This window comes from Eumetopias jubatus, unplaced genomic scaffold, assembly GCF_037043125.1.
Source record: "Eumetopias jubatus isolate StellerSeaLion01/CBP00866 unplaced genomic scaffold, mEumJub1_p1.0 scaffold_7, whole genome shotgun sequence".
Lineage (NCBI taxonomy): Eukaryota > Metazoa > Chordata > Mammalia > Carnivora > Otariidae > Eumetopias > Eumetopias jubatus.
The window spans coordinates 100,116,379-100,137,371 of NW_028274813.1; the positions used below are offsets into that span (position 1 = coordinate 100,116,379).

The 20,993-nt window shown below is 36.3% G+C and overlaps 1 protein-coding gene across 2 annotated transcripts; it reads right to left on the bottom strand.

The window, feature by feature from the left end:
- Positions 1-37: 37 nt before the first annotated feature.
- GTF2A2 (general transcription factor IIA subunit 2) lies at positions 38-20,287 on the bottom strand. Of its 2 annotated transcripts, XM_028100127.2 has the most exons (6): positions 20,156-20,287; positions 10,340-10,491; positions 8,467-8,587; positions 7,608-7,712; positions 2,536-2,662; positions 38-335 (listed from the first exon to the last, which is right to left on the bottom strand). In XM_028100127.2, exons 3-6 carry the CDS (start codon positions 8,536-8,538, stop codon positions 310-312), a joined length of 330 nt encoding a protein of 109 aa, XP_027955928.1. In that variant the 5' UTR covers positions 8,539-8,587; positions 10,340-10,491; positions 20,156-20,287; the 3' UTR covers positions 38-309. The 2 variants fall into 2 exon arrangements, with proteins under 2 accessions (XP_027955928.1, XP_027955927.1); XM_028100126.2 differs by lacking the exon at positions 10,340-10,491.
- Between the last annotated feature and the right edge of the window lie 706 nt (positions 20,288-20,993).

Genomic DNA, 20,993 nt, shown 5'->3' on the forward strand with positions numbered 1-20,993 from the left:
TTGCTAGCTTAATAGCTCTACCACTTATTACTCACACTGAGTTTTAAAATGAGTTTATTCAAGAATGTTCTTAGGAAGGCAACAATGTTTGTTATTAAAAAAAACTTCTGTTTCTTCATGCTGAAAAGGTAATGTAAGAGGCTAGAGTTATAGGCTTTCTATTGGAATTCTGATAGTATATATAACACAGTGTAGTCATTTCTGCGATGCCAGAATAAATAAAAAAAAAGTCTCTTCTATGCTTCTCTTCAAAAAAGCGATGAATAATAACAGAAGATGGCGTTAAAAAAGCCATTTTTTTTTTTCAATTCATTCTGTAGTATTGGAGCCAGTATCTAGGAAACAGAGGAGAGAAAGAGTAAATTCAAGGAGCAACTTAAAATTTAAATATTTTGAGAATATTTTTAAAAACTAAAACAGGAACTAATGGTGGTGTTGGTGTGAAGGATGGGGAAGAAGAGAAGGCTGATCAAGGAACTGCCCTGAGAACTTAAATACCTTTCCTTTTAAGGCACAGGTGAGAAGATAATTCTTAGCTCTCCATATTTATGCTATTGAAAAACCAAATTGTATTACTTGGTTCATTATGTAAGTTATACTGGTTTGGTTCCTAGAGGTACTACATGACCATTTTTTCCCTTAGGTCCTCTACTGTCCCCAAATTTTAAACCACAAAGGACCATTACATATATAATCTGAAGAAAATTGTTATTTTAATTCCTGGTGAGATACAGACCAAAATTCTAGCCACTATCACTCTTCCTATTTCAGAAAGCTGACTTTTAGAGAAAATGGGCTTATTTCATAGTAGCACTCCATTTATCTGGTCACTAAGGAATGGAAGTTTCTCAGTTACTTAAACTTCTACTTTCAAATGCCAAACTTTTTATATTTTAATTTTGAAAAGAAAACATTCTAAGATTGTATTCTTTTCTGCTGACAGAATACATGGAATACAATCGAAGCTTCTCTTGAATACTCAACAGTTTTTTCTTCGAGATCAGTTAATACTATGTGCGGGAAGCAGGGCAAACTTCTCAGAAGCTATGGCAATAGGTAAGGCTGATTTGCTACTTTTCATCTCCTGAATTTTGAAAAAAAACAATCTTGCATCTTCAGGCAAGAGTATCTGCTGTCCAACATGGTAGCCACTGGCTAGCTACGTGCGGTTATTTAGCTAACTGATAAAATTAAATAAAAAATAAAACATTAAATTTCTTAGTTGCCCTAACACATTTCAAATGCTTAAGAGCCATATGTGGCTACTGGAAAATACAGACAGAGAACATTTTTTACTGAATAGTACTGGTCTACATCATTAACTTGCTTTGATAGATACAGAAGTTATGAATTAATGCCCAAATTCCACAGTCTAGTAAAAAATCTCAGGGTTATGAGGATGCTATTAGCCTAAATTATAAGAAAAATATGAAACAAGTATACATTATCTGACATGCAGAAATGTTATCATCTTGTAATCCAGAACTATAAAATTACATATATCTTTTCTGTCATTATAGCAAGGAAACAAAGTTAAAAAGTCATCTTTGCTTTAAGTTCTTAGAATGATTACTCCTAGCTAACCTTCTGAAAAGTATAAGTCATTGAAGTGTTGCTAATTTTGGAGACTTTCTGATCTCCGGAAGAGACTAGTTCTTAAAAAAAAAAGGCCAAAAGTATAATTTTATACAGCCATGAAAAATGATGTATTTGCAAATGTGTACACATGTATATCACTGTAAAAACAGATAAGACTAGAAAGTTATATAATAAAATATTAAGTGATGTTATCTCCAGATGGTGTTACAAATTATGCTTTTCTTCTGTGTGCTTTTCTGTCCTCTTTAAATTTTTTCATTGATTAGCTATTTCTTTTGCAACCCAAAATACATAAAACCAAATAATCTGAGAAATTTAGGGTATTTCTACATTTTCTTTTGCTTTTCAAAACTCCCCTTCTTAGTAATAGTCTTCTCTATTTAATTTTAGGACAGCTGTTTAGACACAAATGGTTCAAATCAAAGTAAAAATATATTTAAAATATAATTAGCAAAAAGGAAATAACTAATCATGGAAGAGAAAGATGTATAGTTTTTGAAACATTTGACTTAAACAAATATCTGCACAGATGTAATAGATCAGGAATGGATATTTACCATTATACCTGATAAGGTTCTTATGGTTATTTTAAAATCTTTTAAGTGATTACTTTAAAAATATAAAATGTATAGGCATCCAGCAACACAGAAACTAGGATAAATTTCAAATTTGCAACTGACATAGGAGAAAAAATCCCTTAACTTGCTTATTTGTAACTCACACAAATTCAATCTGTGGAAGCAGTCTATGTGTCCTGTGAAATGTTCACACCTAAAGTCATTAAGAGGACTGTTTGAGAATTGAGATTTGGAATTCCGAATCCAGCTGAGATGGAAGCCATTTCCCCCCCATAATTTCAGACAAAGATTTTCTAAAGACTCCCAAAAACAAGATTTCAAGTAGCTTTGCTTTCACAGTAATTAAGTAAACACTTACTTTTACCATCACAGGCTACAATTTTCACTTTATCCACTTTAATAAGTTCTGTCACCTCTCTGAATTCAACATCATTCAAAACAAAAGTCCACACGTTATCGCAGAATCTGTATGTATTTAGAGAGCCCTTTAAAACAAAACATTTAGACATACCATGAAGTCATTTTTTTCCCCAAAGCAATTTGAGAACTCAGCTACCAACTACCTAATTCTTTTTCATTCTATCACTTAAAAAAAAACACCCTAGATAAATTTACTAAGAGTTAAATACTGCAGTTAGCAGACTACTTTCAGCACTGTTAAGAGTCTGCAAATTACTTACCTGAAAGGCGAAGAAAAGTTGAAAGGAAATTTGAATTTGTACTTCTACTGCCCTCTTGTGGGAACACGATAAAAGTTCACCTCTCTAAGAAAATCCACACACAACTTTTGATTCCACCCAAATTTAACGATTAATAGGCTATTGTGTGTAATGTTACACCAATAACAGTCAATTAACACATTTTGTAACATTCTATGCATTATATTCTGTATTTTTACAATAAAGCTACAGAAAAAAGTTAAGAAAATCATGAGAAAATACCTTTTACAGGACTGTATTTATTGAGAAAATCTGTAAGTGGGTCCCTGAAGTTCAAACCCATGTTGTTCAAGGATCAACTGCATTTTATTGTATGTGTTAACTCTCCGAACTTGTACAGAAGCAGGGACTACCCAGAAACATTTAATTTTAACGCTGTGCTTCCCTCAGATGAATTACTGTATTAGCCACAGAAACTACAATATTACTGTCCTGTGCAACTGATAAAAAGTTATTCTGTTTTTTTTTTAGGAGCAGGGATAATTGCTTAAACATTAAAAGGAAATTTTTGAAGAATGGGGTGAAAGTGCAGGGATAGACACCAACTGAATACAATCAAAACTTGAGACATACATACACACGGAATCTTCACAAATGAAATTTAGTGTTTGCTAAGAGATCTGTATGCCCTAAACCTTCAATTCAGAAAAACATTCTCTGCAGTGTTACCCATAATAGTAAAAACTACAGTCTATCTAAATGTTCTATCAAGTGAGAATGATCAGGGAAACTATGATGCTATGAATGACTTAACACAATTTTAAAAATATGAGTACTATTTGTTGGACTATGCTAGGCTCTGAGGATACTAAATATGATTCCTGTCATCAACAAGCTTAAAGGAGAGCATTAAAACAATAGCAGTATTATGAAAGAGTAATAAGCTAGGGGCACCCAAGGGTATGGGGCACAGAAGGCTTCTCTCACAAACTGAAGTTTGAGTTTTGAAAAATGAGTAAAAGTCAACTGTGTCAGGAGGTCCCAAGGGGAAGGAGATTCTGGAGAACCTTAGAAAGCTTTTGCTGTATCCTAAAAGTCTTAGGTCAATGAAGGATTTTGAGCAGAGTAGTAACAGATTTGCACTTCTCATGATAACATGAAGAACTGATGGGTGGGGGGGGGCGCTGAATGTGAGGTGAGAGTGGCTTTACTATAGCAGCGAAGAGGTCTATAGAAGTGCAGAGAGGGGCACAGCTGGTTAAGCATCTGACTCTTGATTTCTGCTCAGGTCATGATCTCAGGGTCGTGGGATTCAGCCCTGTGTCTGGCTCCAGGCTGGGTGTGGAGTCTGCTTGTCCCTCTCCCTCTGCTCCTCTCCCACTCTCTCTAAAATAAGTAAAATCTTAAAAAAAAAAAAAAAAAAAAATTCCTGATAGGACTTGACAACCAACTGGCTATGGTGGGGAGACAAAATTTGTTCTCTCTCAAGATTCTGGCTCCAATAACAGTGCAATCATAGGAAAAGCCAGTCTGATAAATTTGAAACTTATTGAGTTTGAGATCTAAATCACCATGTGAAAAAAGCAGCTGGTGTGTGGAAGAAAGCCCAGGAGCATAGGCCTATTGACTTTAGAGCCACAGGGCTGGATTCATTCATTCAAGGAGAATATGTGGATCCCTAGCTAAACCTAAGGAATACCAACAATTAAACTACAAAGGGTCTGAGAAAGAGAGGGGTCAGAGAAAGGAAGCTAGGATAGTATGGTTTCAAGGGAAGTATGGGTTTCAACAGAGACTAATCAATAATATCACAAATTATGCATTAGGTTTAGCAATAATATGGCAAGAAAGTTTCAGTGGAGTGGTAAGATTAATGCATGGAAAACCACGTAAGACATGTTGGGTTAACAAAGAATTATTACAAAAAAAAAAAACAGATCTCATTAGCTACAGTCTGAGCCTTTGGAAGGCTACACAGCCAAATGCCAATTTTTTTTTTTTTAAGATTTTTATTTATTTATTTATTTGAGAGAGAGAGAATGAGAGATAGCACGAGAGGGTCAGAGGGAGAAGCAGACTCCCTGCTGAGCAGGGAACCCGATACGGGACTCGATCCCGGGACTCCAGGATCATGACCTGAGCTGAAGGCAGTCGCTTAACCAACTGAGCCACCCAGGCGCCCGCCAAATGCCAATTTTAATGTTCATTTCTAGCATCCCTAAACTTGTGTGTAATGTTATTGTCATATCCAATTAGTGACAGCTATGCCAATAATCATTGGGATTTATGCTTAGTGTGGGAACATTCACTTCCAAATATGTTGAAATTCTGTTAGTTATATAAGTATGTTTCACTTATTTTATTGCTATATTAAATGCTTTCTAATATTTAGATTAAAATAGACAACATAATTAAGAGAGCTCATTGGCTAGGTAACTCTTGAGCCAACAAAAGCTTAATAAAATGTGAACACAAGAAGAAATCAGATGATGATAGAATCTTTTAAGAATTTTTTTCTTTTTTAATTTGAACGAGCACGGTGGGGGCGGGGGGAGAGGAAGAGAAAGAGGGACGAGCAGGCTCCGAGGCAGGGCTCATCCCAGGACCACGACCTGAGCTGAAGGCAGAGGCTTAACTGACTGAGTCACCTCTCTCTTTAGAATTGTTTCGTGAGCTAGAATCCCTAATAAATATAAAATATTACAACATGTTTAGTTATTTAAATATCTTCTTCGCTGTCTTCATGAGAAAGTCATAATCTAGTATCTCAAGAATCAAAAATTTTATTTAAAAAAGTATTGGAGGGAACGTTTTAAATATTAAAACATGACATTTGGCTTTGGTCAAGTAACTGATTATCTTAAATGCACCTTTAATAAATACTTTTTTTTTAACATTAATCTATAACTGGGCAACATTCTTGCAGTTAGAATATTTTAATGCATGTTAATTATAGAAATGGAATAGGGAATTCAGAAGGGTGATTTTTCTTGGCCACTAAATCTTTTAATGCTTCCTTAATTACTATCTGAAGTTTAGTACTTTAATATTAAGTAACTGTTACTCTTACCTGCCAGCATACATTCTATCAAAAGCATACGCTGACTCTTTAAGTGACTAGTTCAATATGAATGTTTTCCCTAAAAATTAGTTCAAGGTCCTCGGTAAACATGTATTTTGACTTTTTTTGCTAATAAATTTTAACATAGAAATTATTAAAATCTTAATTCTCATACTCAAGGAGATTTTTTTCCCCTTTAAGATTCTACTAAATGATCTCAGTTATATGAAATTCATATGAGGATTTAAAGCAAAATTTACCATGTTACCTAAGATTGTTTCAATGGGCCGTCAGGCCAGTAAAAATTACTACAAACAATACAGATTTAAATATGATCTAGCAAAATGCCTTTGAAAATTAGAAATTATTAATGTGTGATCTCTTCTGCCTTTGTAATATGTCCCACCAAACAAAACAGGTTATTTGCAAACATTCTGGACTTAAAATTGATCAAGTCTGCTGTAATGGGAGAGGCAGGTAATGAAAGCCTGGGCTTAAAACAGTAGGAAAAGAAAAAAAACAAGAATGGTAAAGTCAGATCTGCTCAAAAACTAATTATTTCTAGCTTTTGGAAAACAGACAAACTTACAAAACACTACACAAGAGAAATGCAAATGTCCAATTATGTTTAACTTTAGCTAAATAGATCCAAACTGGAAACCGACAATAATATAATTAGAAAACTATTAGGTATCAATATGGATCAATTTCAAATTAAAGCGTCTTGGCAGATTTGCACACATAGTTATACAAAACAGCAAACTACTTTTGCCAGAATAGTTACTGTTAAAAATTCAAGAATCTATTGGTAAAATTTTACAAAGATACATTTTACTCCAGATAACTTTTAAGCATATGAAATTAGTAAGAGACTTATTATATAACATACATGCAGACTTTATCCCTTCACTAAATTCGTTCTCTGCCAACCCAATATTCACAGCAATGCCTGGTTTGTAACAGGCCTCGAAATGTTTGTTGAATAAATTTTAAATAAATTTAAAATTTTTTTAAGAAACCCCCAAACACTATGCTCTTAAAAACAAATTAACCTCTATGTTCTTTTCATATACTGTAACCTTTTGATTTCTACTTTATGGTATCCCTTAAAACAACATAAGCATAAATATTATATAACAGTGTACAGGGATATTTGATTATATATATCTGACTCCATCAATATCAATGTGGTAAAATTACTTCTATTCACCATGATACTTTCAATGGGCCTTTAATTTGAATTTACCATCTTTTGTTCAGTTTGGGATTACTGTTCAAATGAGATCAAGCTATCAGAACAGATCATTACCTACCACCAGTTCAGGTCTTCATAAGAGTAGGTGGGAGGCAATATCTGTGTTTGAAAAACATAAGTGAGCTTTAGGGACTACTCTGTCACTTACCTTCAATCCTGCAGGTAATGGTTTGGGCGTTTGCAATCTCAGTTAACTCTTCAGGGAAGGCAGCGAAACATACATAGGCTGATTTGTGAAACAATGGAATAAAAATCTAAAAACAATTCTCTCTCACATTAAGTGGATAAACTTAGTATAGAAGTCATTTAAAAGTAAAGTATAATTATAAAACAAACTCCAATATTTGATTAAACCATCGCTTCCTATTAGAATTCATAAATATATAGGGGTCCTAAAAAGCACTGTTGTTAACAACCACTGGTGCAAGCTTCTAGATTTAGGAAAATATCCTTACCCTGAAATTGACTCTGTTCCTGACCCTCTGCGCCAATGCTGAATTTATAGCTTTATCAAACTGAAGTAGAACTTGAAGGGCAAGTTGGGGGGTGATCTGTTGAGACTGAGAAAAAGTAAAGGTCATAAATCTTCTTAGGAAAGGACATTAAAGACAAAATATGTATGAATTATCATCTAACATTTAACTGAGGTTAACAGAGAGCCTCTTAAACTAGACTCCCTTCTTCTTTGCCATACTGACAATTAAGGAGTAAAGCCTGACAATATTTTCTTGCATTGTCTTGACACAAACAGAATTTTGAAAAGAAAACATGCAGTGATGTTACACTGCCAGGACAAAACTCTATTACTCCTTTACAGTGTCTGGAAAGAGGCATTTGATAGACTGAAAGAATGCAGGGTCTTTAAAAAAAAAAAAAAATGCAGGCCTAGTAATCTATTTTTTTAAAAACCTAAACTCATCAAAGCTCATCAACTGTATGAAAATAAATGGAAATACTTAATATGTTCTTAGATGAGCTTTATTTTAAAAGGTTATTTCTCCTAAAGCTGAACTATAAATTCAAATTTAAATCTCAAAAGACTTTATCAAATTGTCCAAAGTTACCTTAAAGCTACACAGACTATGCCTTATAAATAAGAGAAAACCAATCATCTCAATTTTTATGTTTAGGCATGTTAAACTATGTCATTTGATCTTCATTATATTTTATGCCCTGTAGTCAGGATGGATAAATACTGACTTGCTGGGTCAAAGATTCTAAGATACTTTACCTCTTAGCTCTCTGCCTGAGAGAAGGGATCTAACAAAACTTATTATAGACTCCTCTAAATAAAAGCTGGTTTTAGTCTCCCACCTGTATGAGCTCATCAAGGCTCTCCTGGAGACTGTTTCCCAAAGTGGTGTTTCTGTATAACTGATATGCCATGGCTTAGAAGGAAGAAATTGTTTTTCTTATTCAGGCTTGCATTGATGTCCTAAAAATTTAATATGAAAATATTAAGCATGATAAACCACTAATGTAATATAGTCTACTTCATACATTCTAATATATGCTGTCACAAACTCTTAATTGCAAACTGCTATATAATTTCTATTTTTTGTTATTCTGACATAGGCATTTATACTCCTTTATACAAAGCACAGATCTATTAAAAGGTACATCTTTACCATCTCTTTTAAAAGTCTGCCTTTTGACCTAATCTAGAATCAATTTACTGTGTACTACCATTCCTTTCTCCTGTCAGTCCAGTGATCCAGACAATCTTTTGGCTCACACTTGCATGCCCTCTGCTTCATTTTTTCCCCCTTAACATTTGGTATTTATGGAGTGCTTACCAAGAAGACAGCACTGCGATAGGCAGGAGAGAGGGGAAGATGAATAAGGATATGCTCCTGGACTCTAAAAAACTTATATTCTACAGAGGGTAACAGATATACAAAACAGTATTTAACTCAATAAAGAATAAGCACCGTGACAGATGTACACAGTGTATGATGGAGGCTACCTGTGGACTGAGTGAACTCGTTAACAAAAGCTTCCTGATTCTTTAAGCCAGACTTCAGCCAAACAAAGGCAGAAGATCATCTTAGGCTGAAAGAACAGAACGAGTAAAGCCACAGGAGTATGAAATGATACAGTCTGTAGAGAGAACTATAAATTGTTCCACAGGATTAAGGTGTAATTATGAATAGGAAGTGGTAGGAGATGGAGCTGAAAAAGATGGCATGGTGTATTTGTAACAACAGGAGGGATGCCAGGGAGAATGTACTGGAAGATGAGAAGGAGATGAGGGCTTGAGTAGGGTGGCAGTAGTATGGATTCAACAAATACTGAGCTACAAGTCATACACAAGATCCCTGACCTCATGGCACTTTCAGCTTAGAGATGGACAGGAGACAGATTCAGGGAGTTATCAGCAAAAATAATGGCTAGTTATCAGTCTTCACATTATATACCTGCAAACACTTGAAATCTTTTCTTTGGCTTTTTGGAGCCCCACACTCCGTTCTCTCCTCCCCACTCACTGGATACTACTGTATTTGTTTTCTTTGGCTGGTCCCTCCGCAGGTACCTGACTTCTACCTGAGTGCCTTTCAGGCTTCTTAGGTCTTCTCTAGATGCTTTACTCCCTTAGTATTAGGCTATCTGCTGATGACTCCCAAATGTATATCCCCAGTCCTTCTCCCCTTGTTGCCCTATATAAAATTGCCTCCTTGCCACTGAATGGAAATATCAAGTAGGTAGCTCAAATGAAATGTGTCAAAAACCAAATTCCTGATACCATGTCCTCCAAACCTTTTCTGCCCTCACCTTGCCCACTTTAGTAAACAGTAAATCTGGTCTAGGGTAAGACACCCCCCAAATTTCACATTCGGCATTAGTTTCTCTCTCACTCTGCATCTAATCTGTCAGTAAATCTTTTCAGCTCTTCTAAGTATAGCCGAAGCTGACTTTTACCATCTCTAGTACTACCACCAAATCCCCATCATCTACCAGCAAGATCACTGTGATAGCCCCGTAAGAGGTCTCCCCGTTTCTACAAATGCCTGTTAACACCCCTGCCCCTAGAGCAGCCACACTGAGCCTTTTAAAACATAAATCAAACCACATCACTCATTTATTCAAAACCTCCAATAGCAGCATCCTGTTTCAGAATTTAAAAAGTCCTTCTAATGATTTGTAAGGTCAGTATGATCGGGGTTCTCCACTACCTCGATGAACTTACCTTCTGCCCCTTACTCCTTCATTCCCTCTGCTGCAGTCATACTGGTCCCTTGCTGGTTTTCAATATGGCAAGATAGTCTTGCTTTAGGGTCTTCGCACTGTCTGTCCTTTTTGCTTCAAATGTTCTTCCCAGATCCCTTCATGGTTCACTCCCTGATTTAATTCAGATCTCTGCTCAAATATCACTTCAGAAAGAACTTCTGTGACCAACCTATAAAAAGGAACTACCTCTCTTCCCCCTTATACTACTTTATTTTAATTCTTACCATTAATTGAAGCTGACATATACATGCTTATTGTTTCCATCCACTAAAATAGATGTTCCGCAGGGAGGGGGGCTTTTGTTCACAGTTATATATTTACAATCTAGAACAATGCCTAGTATATAGTATGTACTCAGTAAGTATTTATTAGTGAATAAGTAACTTGAATAAGTAATAAATGCTATTATCAGTTATTGTTAATTTGTCTAAGTGTGATACAAAGTTTTCAACTTTACTGAGGAAAATGAAGCAATGAAAACGTCTAGACTCTCAAAACGGTATCAAACCACCTACCAATACCTATAACCACATACACTCTGCCTGTCACAATAGCCAAACTATCCATGCTGTTATCCAAATACAATCTTTCTACCTCTACATCAAGCCTATTCTCTCTAGTACACTCAAGAATATTGTTCCAACAGCTGAATTAGTCCTTCTCTCCCTCACCATCACATTTCTCATCTCTGTGGATTATTGCCATCAGCAAACAGGTGGCTACTTCTCCCATCTTCAAAAAAAGTCTCGACTCCCTTTCCTTACTAGCTACACTGCGTTCCTTTGTTCCTCTGTGCAGCAATGCTCCTAAGAGTTGTCTGTACTCACTGTCTTCTCATTCCTTTTCTCCCATTTTCTCTTATATTCACTCTTCACTCTTATATACTCCTCACTCACTCCTCATAGGCTTTTGCCTCCAACACTCAAAAGAAACAGATGGTGAAGGTCACCAATGGCATTGGTAAAGCTAATCCAAAATTTTCAGTCCTCACCAGACTTAATCATTTGACACAGCTAATTACTCCCTCCTCTCTGATAAAGGATCTTGGCTTAGCTTCTGGGACACCACACTTTTTGGGTTGTTCTCTTAAACTCACTGGTTCATCCTTTTCCTATACCTTGCCCTTGGAACTCACTCCTGGATCCAACTGCTTACTCAACATCTTTATTTTTTGTCTTTCCCATTTCAGTTGATATAACTCCATACTTCTGTGGGCTTACGCATAAACCTTTGAAATTATCCGCCACTCCCCTCATCTCACCTTCGCATCCAATCCCTAGCAAATCCTGTAAACTCTATCTTCAAAATGCATTCAGAATCCATCCATTTCTCACCATTTCTATTGTTATCACCCTGGTCTGTGCTATGATCATCTGCCACTGGATTACTGAAATAGCTTTCTAATTGGTTTCCCTGCTTCCACACTGTCCCTACACTTTACTCCCAACCCAGCAGCCCATATCTCTTTTTTGCTCCAAACCTCCCATGGCTTCCATTTCACTCAATCCTTACAAGAATCTGGCTACCTATAATCTCTCCAACCATATCTACCATCTCTCCCTTGCTCTCACCCTACTACAGACACACTGCCTTCCATGTTATTCTTAGAACATGACAGACATGTACCTCCCTATGTAAGCCTTTGTAAAGGCTGATCTTTCTACCTAGACTACTCTTCCTCCAGATATGCACTTGGTTCTTTTAATTCCTTCAAGTAGAATATGTACTTAATGAGGCTTAAACTGATGGCCATACTTAAAATACCAATTTCCACCTCCACTCTGGAACTTCCTAATCCCCCTTTTCCTGCTCTGTATTTTTGATGGTACCATCACCTTCTAACACATTATTTAATTATGTTTATTTCCTGCATCCTCCAAAAGGGACTTTTGTCTGTTTTGTTCACTGAAGTAAAGCAAGTGTCTAGAACAAACAGTAACTGACTCATAATGGAAGCCAAATAAAATATCTGTTGAGTAAATTAATGAGGGCAAAAATTAAGTATGTGGGTGGGTGGGGGAGGGTTAAAAAGGGCAAGAGGAGGTCCCAATGGAGATACACACTTGTGTCATACTCATTTGACAACAGTCTAAGAGTTATCTAGACAAGAGTTATAATTTAACAGTGAACTATCAGAGAAATTAAGAAAACCATCCCATCTACAATTGCATCAAAAAGAATAAAATACCTAAAAATAAATTTAACCAAGGTGAAAGCCCTATACACTGACCACTGTAAGATACTAAAGAAAGAAACTGAAGACAACAAAAATGAATGGAAAGATATTCCATGCTCATGGATTGGAAGAATATTGTTAAAATCCCCATACTACCCAAAGCAATCTACATGTTCAATGCAATCCATATCAAAATTCCAATCCCCTTCATAGAACTACAACAAACAATCCTAAAATTTGTACGGAACAACAAAAACCCACATAGCCAAAGCAATCCTGACAAAGACAAAGCTGGAGGCAACATGCTTCCTGATTTCAAACTACATTACAAAGTTAAAGTAATTAAGACATTATGGTATTGGCAAAAAACAGACAAATCAATGGAATAGAATAGAGAGCCCAGAAATAAACCCACATTTATATGGTCAATTAACTTATCACAAAGGAGGCAAGAATATACAATGGGGAAAAGAGTATCTTCAAATAAATGGTGCTGGACCACTTTCTTACACCATACACAAAAATAAACAGAAAATGGATTAAAGACCTAAATGTGAGACCTGAAATCATAAAACTCCTGGAAGAAAACATAGGCAGTCCGACCTCTTGGACAATACCCCTACCAACTTATTTATGCATAGGTCTCCTCAGGCATAGGGAACAAAAGCAAAAATTAAACTACTGGGACTACACCAAAACAAAGAGCTTTTACACAGCAAAGGAAACCATTAATAAAACCAAAGGCAACCTTGTGAGTGGGAGAGGATATCTGCAAAGGATATATCTGATAAGGGGTTTATATCCAAAATATATGAAGAACTTCTATTAACACCAACAAATCAAATAATCTGGTTAAAAAATAGGCAGAAGACCTGCATAGACCTCTTTCTAAAGAAGACATACAAGAGGCCAACAGACAAATGAAAAGATACTCAACATCACTAATCGTCCAGGAAATGCAAATCAAAACCACAAGATCTCATTTCACATCTATCAGAATGACTAGTATCAAAAACACAAGAAATGTCAAGTGTTGATGAGGAAGTGGAGAAAAGGGAATCCTCTTGTACTGTTGGCAGGAACATAAATTGGGACAGCCACTGTGGAAAACAGTATGGAGGTGCCTCAAAAAACATAAAAATAGAAATGCCATATAATCCAGTAATTCCACTAGTATATATTCACCCCCCAAAATAGAAAACACTAATTTGAAAAAATATATGCACCCCTATGTTTACTGCAGCATTATTTACAACAGCCAAGATATGGAAGCAACCCATGTGTCTGTCCATAGACAAATGGATAAAGAAAATGTGGTATATATACACAATGGACTATTACTCAGCCATAAAAAAGGATGGCATCATGCCATTGGAGACAACATGGATGGAGCTAGATTGTATTATGCTAAATGAATTAAGTCAGACTGAGAAAGATAAATACCATATGATTCTACTCATAAGTGGAACCAAAAAATTAAAAAAAAAAACACACACATGCAACCAAACAAATGGATAAACAAAAAGCAAAATCAGATCAGTAAGTACAGAGACTGATGGTTGCCAGGGGGAAGAGGGGTGAGGAGTTGGATAAAATGGGTGAAGGGGAGAGGGAGATACAGGCTTCCAGTTATGGAATGAGTAAGTTGCGGGAATAAAAGGCACAACATAAGGAACATAGTCAATGATACTGTAAAAGCAATGTAACAGGATAGATGGCCGCTACACTTGTGAACATAGCATAATGTGTATCAACTTGTCAAATCACTAAGTTGTACACCTGAAACTAATGTAACATTGTTGTCAACTATACTCAAAACCCCCCACAAAACTGTGGTGTATATATACAAAGAAATATTAATCAGCCATAAAAAAGAGTATCTTGCCATTTGTGACAACACTGATGAACCCAGAGGGTATTACAGGAAGTGAAATAAGTCAGACAAAGAAAAATACCATATGATTTCACCTACAGGTGGATTCTAAACAAAACAAAACAGACTCTTAAATATAGAGAACTAGTGGTTGCCAGAAGGGAGGCAGGTGGCAGGAATGGGCAAAATAAAGGGGATTAAGTGGTTCAAACTTCCGGTTATAAAATAAGTCACAGAGATGAAAAGTACAGCAAAGAGAATATAGTCAACAATATTGTAATAACATCGTATGGTGACAGTAACTATACTTATCAGGGTGACTGAGTAATGTATAAAATTGTCAAATTGATATGCTAACACTGTATGTTACTTATACTTAAAAATAATAAGACTATTATAGACATAAATTGTTATATGTAAGCCTACGGTAATCACAGAGCAAAAACCTATAGTAAAAACACAAAAGATAAAGGATACCACTAAAGAAAGTCATCAAACCACAAAGAGAGCAAGAAAAGAAAAGAAGAGAAGTACAAAAACAGCCAATAAACAATTAACAAAATGGCAGTAAGTACATACCTATTAATAATTACTTTAACTGTAAATGCACTACATTCTCCAGTCAAAAGACACAGAGTGGCTGAATGCATAAAAAAACAACGAAAAAAACCAAGGCCCATCTATATGCTGCCCATAAGAAATTCACTTTAGATTTAAGAACACATGCAGATCGAAAGTGAAGAGATGGAAAAAGATATTCCATGCAAATGGAAACCAAAAGAAAGCGAATGTAGCTATACTTGTATCAGAAAAAAATAGACTTAAACATAAAAACTGTAATAAGAGACAAGATGGGTGACACATAATGATAAAGGAGTCCATCCAACACAAAACAGAACATTTGGAAATACTTGTGCACTCAGCATAGGAACACCTAAACATACAGAGAAAATATTAACAGACCTAAAGGGATAAATAGACAGCAATACAATAATAGGAGGAGATTTCAATATTCCATTTACATCAATGCATAGATCATCCAGACAGAAAATTAGTGAGGGAACATCGGTATTAGAACAACATGTTAGACCAGATGAACTTAACATATATATACAGAACCTTCCATCCAAAAGCAACAGAATATACATTCTTCTCAAGTGCATATGCAACATTCTCCAGGATAGATCATAGGTTGGGCCACAAAACAAGCCAATGAATTTAGGTGGACTGAAATCATAAACATCTTAGACAACCATAATGGTATGAAACTAAAAATTAATTACACAAAGAAACCTAGAAATTTCGCAATGTGTGAAGATTATACAACATGTTACTGAATAACCAATAGGTCAAAGGAGAAATCAAAGAGGAAAAAAATGCCTTGAGACAAATGAAAATGGACATATATCAAAGTTTGTTGGATACATTAAAAGCAGTTTTAAGAGGGAAGTTCATATTGATAAATGTCTACCTTGAGAAATAAGAAAAGTCTCACAACCTAACTTTACACCTCAAGGAACTAAACACATGCACACACACACATACACACACAAAATAAATGAAGCCCCAAATTAGCAGAAGGAAGAAAATAAAGATAAGATAGAGATGAAATAGAGATTTAAAAGAATTAACAATTATCAATGAAACAAAGAGCTGGCTCTTTGGAAAGATAAAACTGACAAGTCTTTAGTAAAACTCACCTGGAAAAAAATTCAAATAAATAAACCAGAAATGAAAAAGATGTTACAACTGACATCACAGAAATAGAAAGGATCTTAAGAGACTGCTGTGAACAATTACATGCCAACAAACTAGACAAGCTAGAAGAAATTAATTCCTTAAAACACAGAACTGAATAATGATGAAATAGAAAATCTGAATACACCGATTACTCATAAGGAGATTTAATCAGTAAACAAAAACTTCTCAACAAACAGAAGTCCAGGATCAGATGGCTTCACTGATAAATTCTACCTAACATTCAAAGAAGAATTAGTACCAGTTCCCAAACTCTTTCAAAAAATAGAAGAGGAGGGTCATGGGATTGAGCCCTGCACTGGGCTCCTCACTCAGCGGGGAGCCTGCTTGACGATTCTCTCCCTCTGCCCCTCCCCCAACTTGGGCACTTAGTCTCGTGCTCTCTCTCAAATAAATAAATAAATCTTTAAAATAAAAATAGAAGAGTAATAAACTTTTCCAAACTCATTTTAAGAGTCCAGTATTACCCTGAAACCAAAACCAGACAAGAATGCCACAAGAAAAAAAAATTGCAGGCCAACTTCCCTGATGAATATACATGCAAAAATCCTCAATAAATATTAGGAAACTGATTTTAACAATACATTAAAAGGATCATACACCATGATCAAGGGGGATTTATTCGAAGGATAGAAGAATGGTTCAACAGCCTCAATCTGCCAATATGATACACCATATTAACAAAATGAAGGATAAAAATCATATGATCATCTCAATACATGCAGAAAAAGCATCTGACAAAATTCAACATTCATTTATGATAACTCTAAACAAAGTGGATTTAGAGGGAACATACCTCAACATAATAAAGGCCACAGAGGACAAGCCCATAGCTAACATCACAGTCAATAGCGATAAGCTGAAAGCCTTTCCTCTGAGATCACAAACAAGACAGGACTCTTGCCCTATTATATTCGACAAAGTACTGGAAGTACTTCCAGAACAATTAGGCAAGAAATAGAAATAAAAGCCATCCAAACTGGAAAGAAAAAAGTAAAATAACAAATTATCACAGAAATAAAATAATCACATTTGCAACTGCATCAAAAGGAACAAAATACCTAGAAAGAAATTTAAGCAAGGAGGTGAGAGACCGGTATGTTGAAAACTACAAAACATTAATGAGAAACTGAAGACGACAAAATAAATGGAAAGACATTCCATGTTCATGGATTAGAAGAATTAATATTATTAACATGTCCTTACTACCCAAAGCAATTTACAGATTCAATGCAATCCCTATCAAAATTCCAACGGCATTTTTCAAAGACACAGAACAATCCTAAAATTTGTATGGAACCACCAAACCTCCAATAGCCAAAGCGATCTTGAGAAAGAACAAAGCTGGAGGAATCATGCTCCCTGATCCCACAATAGTACAAAGCTAGAGTAATCAAAACAGTATAATACTGGCATAAAACAGACACACACATCAACAGAACATAATAGCCCATAATGAACCCATGCAGATGCTCAATGAATTTACAACAAAGAAGTCAAGACCATCTGATGGGGAAAAGGACAGTATCTCCAATAAATGATGTTGAGAAAACTGCACAAACACATGCAGAAGAATTAAACTGGACAAACTTACACACTATGCACAATAATCAACTCAAAACAGGTCAAAGACTTGAATGTAAAACCTGAAACTATAAAACTCCAAAAGAAAACACAGCTACAGTAAGTTCCCTGACACGGGTGCTATGATTTTTTTAATTTGACACCAGAAGCAAAATCAAAAAAAGCAAAAATACAAAAGTGGGACTATCTCATACTAAAAAGCTTCTGCACAGCAAAGAAAACCAACAAAACAAAAAGGCAACCTACTGAATGGAAGAAAATATTTGCAAATCATATAAGAAATTAATATCCAAAATATATAATTCACACAACTCAACAGCAAAAGAATAACTCAATTTAAAAATTGGCAGATCTGAATAGACATTTTTCCAAAGAAGACATACAGATGGCCAACAGACACATGAAAAGATGCTCAACATCACTAATCATCAGGGAAATGCAAATCAAAACCACAATGAGGTATCACCTCACATCTGTTAGGATGGCTATTATCAAAAAGACAGGAAATAACAAGCGTTGGTGAGGATGTGGAGAAAAGGGAACCGTTATGCACTACTGGTGGGAATGTAAATTGGTAAAGCCACTATGGAAAACAGTGTGGAGGTTCTTCAAAAAATTAAAAACATAACTACCATATGATACAGCAATTCCACTACTGAGTAGCCCCCCCAAAATGAAAACACTAACTCAAAAGATATGCAACCTAAGTGTCCATCAATGGATAAAGAAAATGGATAAACTGTGGTACAATTACAACTGTAATCGTAATCCAATTACAATATGGAATTGTAATATGTAATTCCATATTACAATGGAATATTATTCAGCCATAAAAAGAATGAAATCTTGCCATTTATAACAGGAACAGACACCATGGGCATTATCATTAAATGAAGTTAAGTGAGAAAGAGAAAGGCATATACCGTATGATATTGGATACATGTGGAATTGAAAACCAAAAAGGAAAAAAAACAAAAACAAAACAAGCGTGTAGATTCAAAGAACAGATAGGTAGTTGCAGGGGTTGGGGGAACGATATGGTAGAGGGAGTCGATGTAAAACAGACACAGAAGTCTGAATCATTCAAAATATTGACTTTGAGATATATGCTAAATACACAATACGAGTTAAATATTAAAGTGAGAGGTCAGGTGAAACTGGAATGTTGAACACAAGGCATATAGCCAAATAAAGAGGTTCAAAGTGATAATAAACATAGTTGTTCATAAAAAACAAAAACAAAGGAACCCTGAATGGGAGAAACTATTTGCAAATAATGTATCTAATAAGAAGCTAATACCCAAAATACATAAAGAATTCATACAACTCAACAGTAAACAAGCCGATTAAAAAATGGGCAGAAGATCCAAATGGACATTTTTCCAAAGAACACATACAGATCAACAACAGACAGATGAAAAGATGTTTAACACCACGAATCATCAGGGAAATGCAAATTAAAACCACAATGAGATATCACTTCACACCTGTTGTAATGGCTATTATTATCAAGAGGACAGGAGATAAGTGCTGGCGAGAAGGTAGAGAAAATGGGACCCTTGTGCACTGTTGGCGGGAATGCAAACTGCTGAAGACACTGTGGAAAACAGTATGGAGGTTCCTCAAAAAATTAAAAATAGAACTACCAAATGATCCAGCAATTCCGCTTCTATTTATCTGAAGAAAACGAAAACACTAACCTGAAACTAATGTTGTGTCAATTATACCTCGGTAAATAAATACTAATTTAAAAAATAGCTCTAAGTTATTTAAAAATTTGTTCAAGTTACTTGCTTTAATGACTTTAGACCTTGGATTCTTAAAAATTCCTTATGAAATGTTCAAATCTGTTAGATCTGGTATCCGCCGCGTCAATTTCGTGCTCGTTCATTCTACGGTTTAGAAAATTACAAGGGTTCCACATTCGGAATTAACTCAGTAGTCCTAGTCCTGTTTAAATTCATTACCCTGTGGGAGCTGGCTTGAAGTTTAAGGCAGACTTCAAATAAGCGAAGAGGCATAGGAATGAGACACGGAATGCGCTCCCCTGATATTCGGCCAAAACACAACACAACACAACACAACACAACCCTGGATGCGTAAAGACATTCACCTGGCTAAAAATACCGCGCTGGGCTGAGGACCTCCCCCAGGACCGTTCGGCTGGCGCCCCGTGGACCACAAACCTCCCGCCAGAGGACGCAACCGCCTCCCGCCGCCTCCCGCACTTTTCATTCGCGGGTACCGGCCACGGGGCCATCCCCGCAGCGAAGTCGGTAACGGGCCCACCTTGAGCCCCTGCCCTCTGCGCAGCCCTCGAAGACCCAACTGACCGCAGCCCCACCTCTGGGACACAGGGAGCGCGGGCCCGGCTCACCAAGTACCTGTGGGGAAGGCGCTTCCCGCCGCGGAGCGGACAGAAGCGGAGGAGCGAGCAGCCCAGCAGGAAGCACCTACTTCCCGACCACCTCTTCGGCCGCCGCAGGAGCTGCAGAGCTGCGCCCACGACCCGGAAGTGCTCGCCGAACCTGGAAATGACAGTACGCGGGTGGGCCAGGAGGCCCCGCCCAGCCCCTGCTCCCACACGCCACTCAAGACTTGCCAGGGCAGGGCGGGGTGCGGAGGGAGGAGGGGCGTGGGGCCAGCAGCTTTCAAGCCCTAGACTCGCCGACTGGCTTCCTTTCCGAGTAATTCACCAGGTTTACTAAATCATTCATAAGGGAATTGTAATTTTGAGAGATTAATTTCATCCACTGTTACACAATTAGGAATGTTAGGGCAGTCACATTTTATGCCTAAAGTGTGTTCTGGGTAATGCTGTTGAAGACCCTGCAATACTAAATTGAAGACAAATTCTGAAGATTAGAGCAGGATTTCTTTACCATTCAAAGTAGGGCTGCAATTCACTTAGCCCAGCAAGCTCTTGTGATTCCTGAAGAATTTTAATGTGGGAAAATTTGTATTTAAAATTTGTAGCTAATGGAAGACAAACACTTCAATATATATTGAGTTTATATAAATCCAAATGGTATCCTAAATGTGGATTAAAGGCAGCAATATGTGTACAGCTGTTTGCCATTAAGTAGCTGAACAGTGATTAAGGAGTAAATACGTGTTACTAAGTGGAATCTCTGCCACTTATTTTGTTGGATTCCCCACTACTAAAATGATTCTAAACTATGAAATACAAAGTGTAATAATTAAGGGAATGTTTAAAATTAA

Coding starts and splice junctions, on each gene's coding strand:
- GTF2A2 (XM_028100126.2), bottom strand. CDS start 8,538: ATGGCATATCAGTTATACAGAAACACCACTTTGGGAAACAGTCTCCAG. Junction 7,713..8,466: donor GCCTTGATGAGCTCATACAG/GTGGGAGACTAA, acceptor ACTTTTTCTCAG/TCTCAACAGATCACCCCCCA. Junction 2,663..7,607: donor GGAACAGAGTCAATTTCAGG/GTAAGGATATTT, acceptor TTTGTTTTAAAG/GGCTCTCTAAATACATACAG.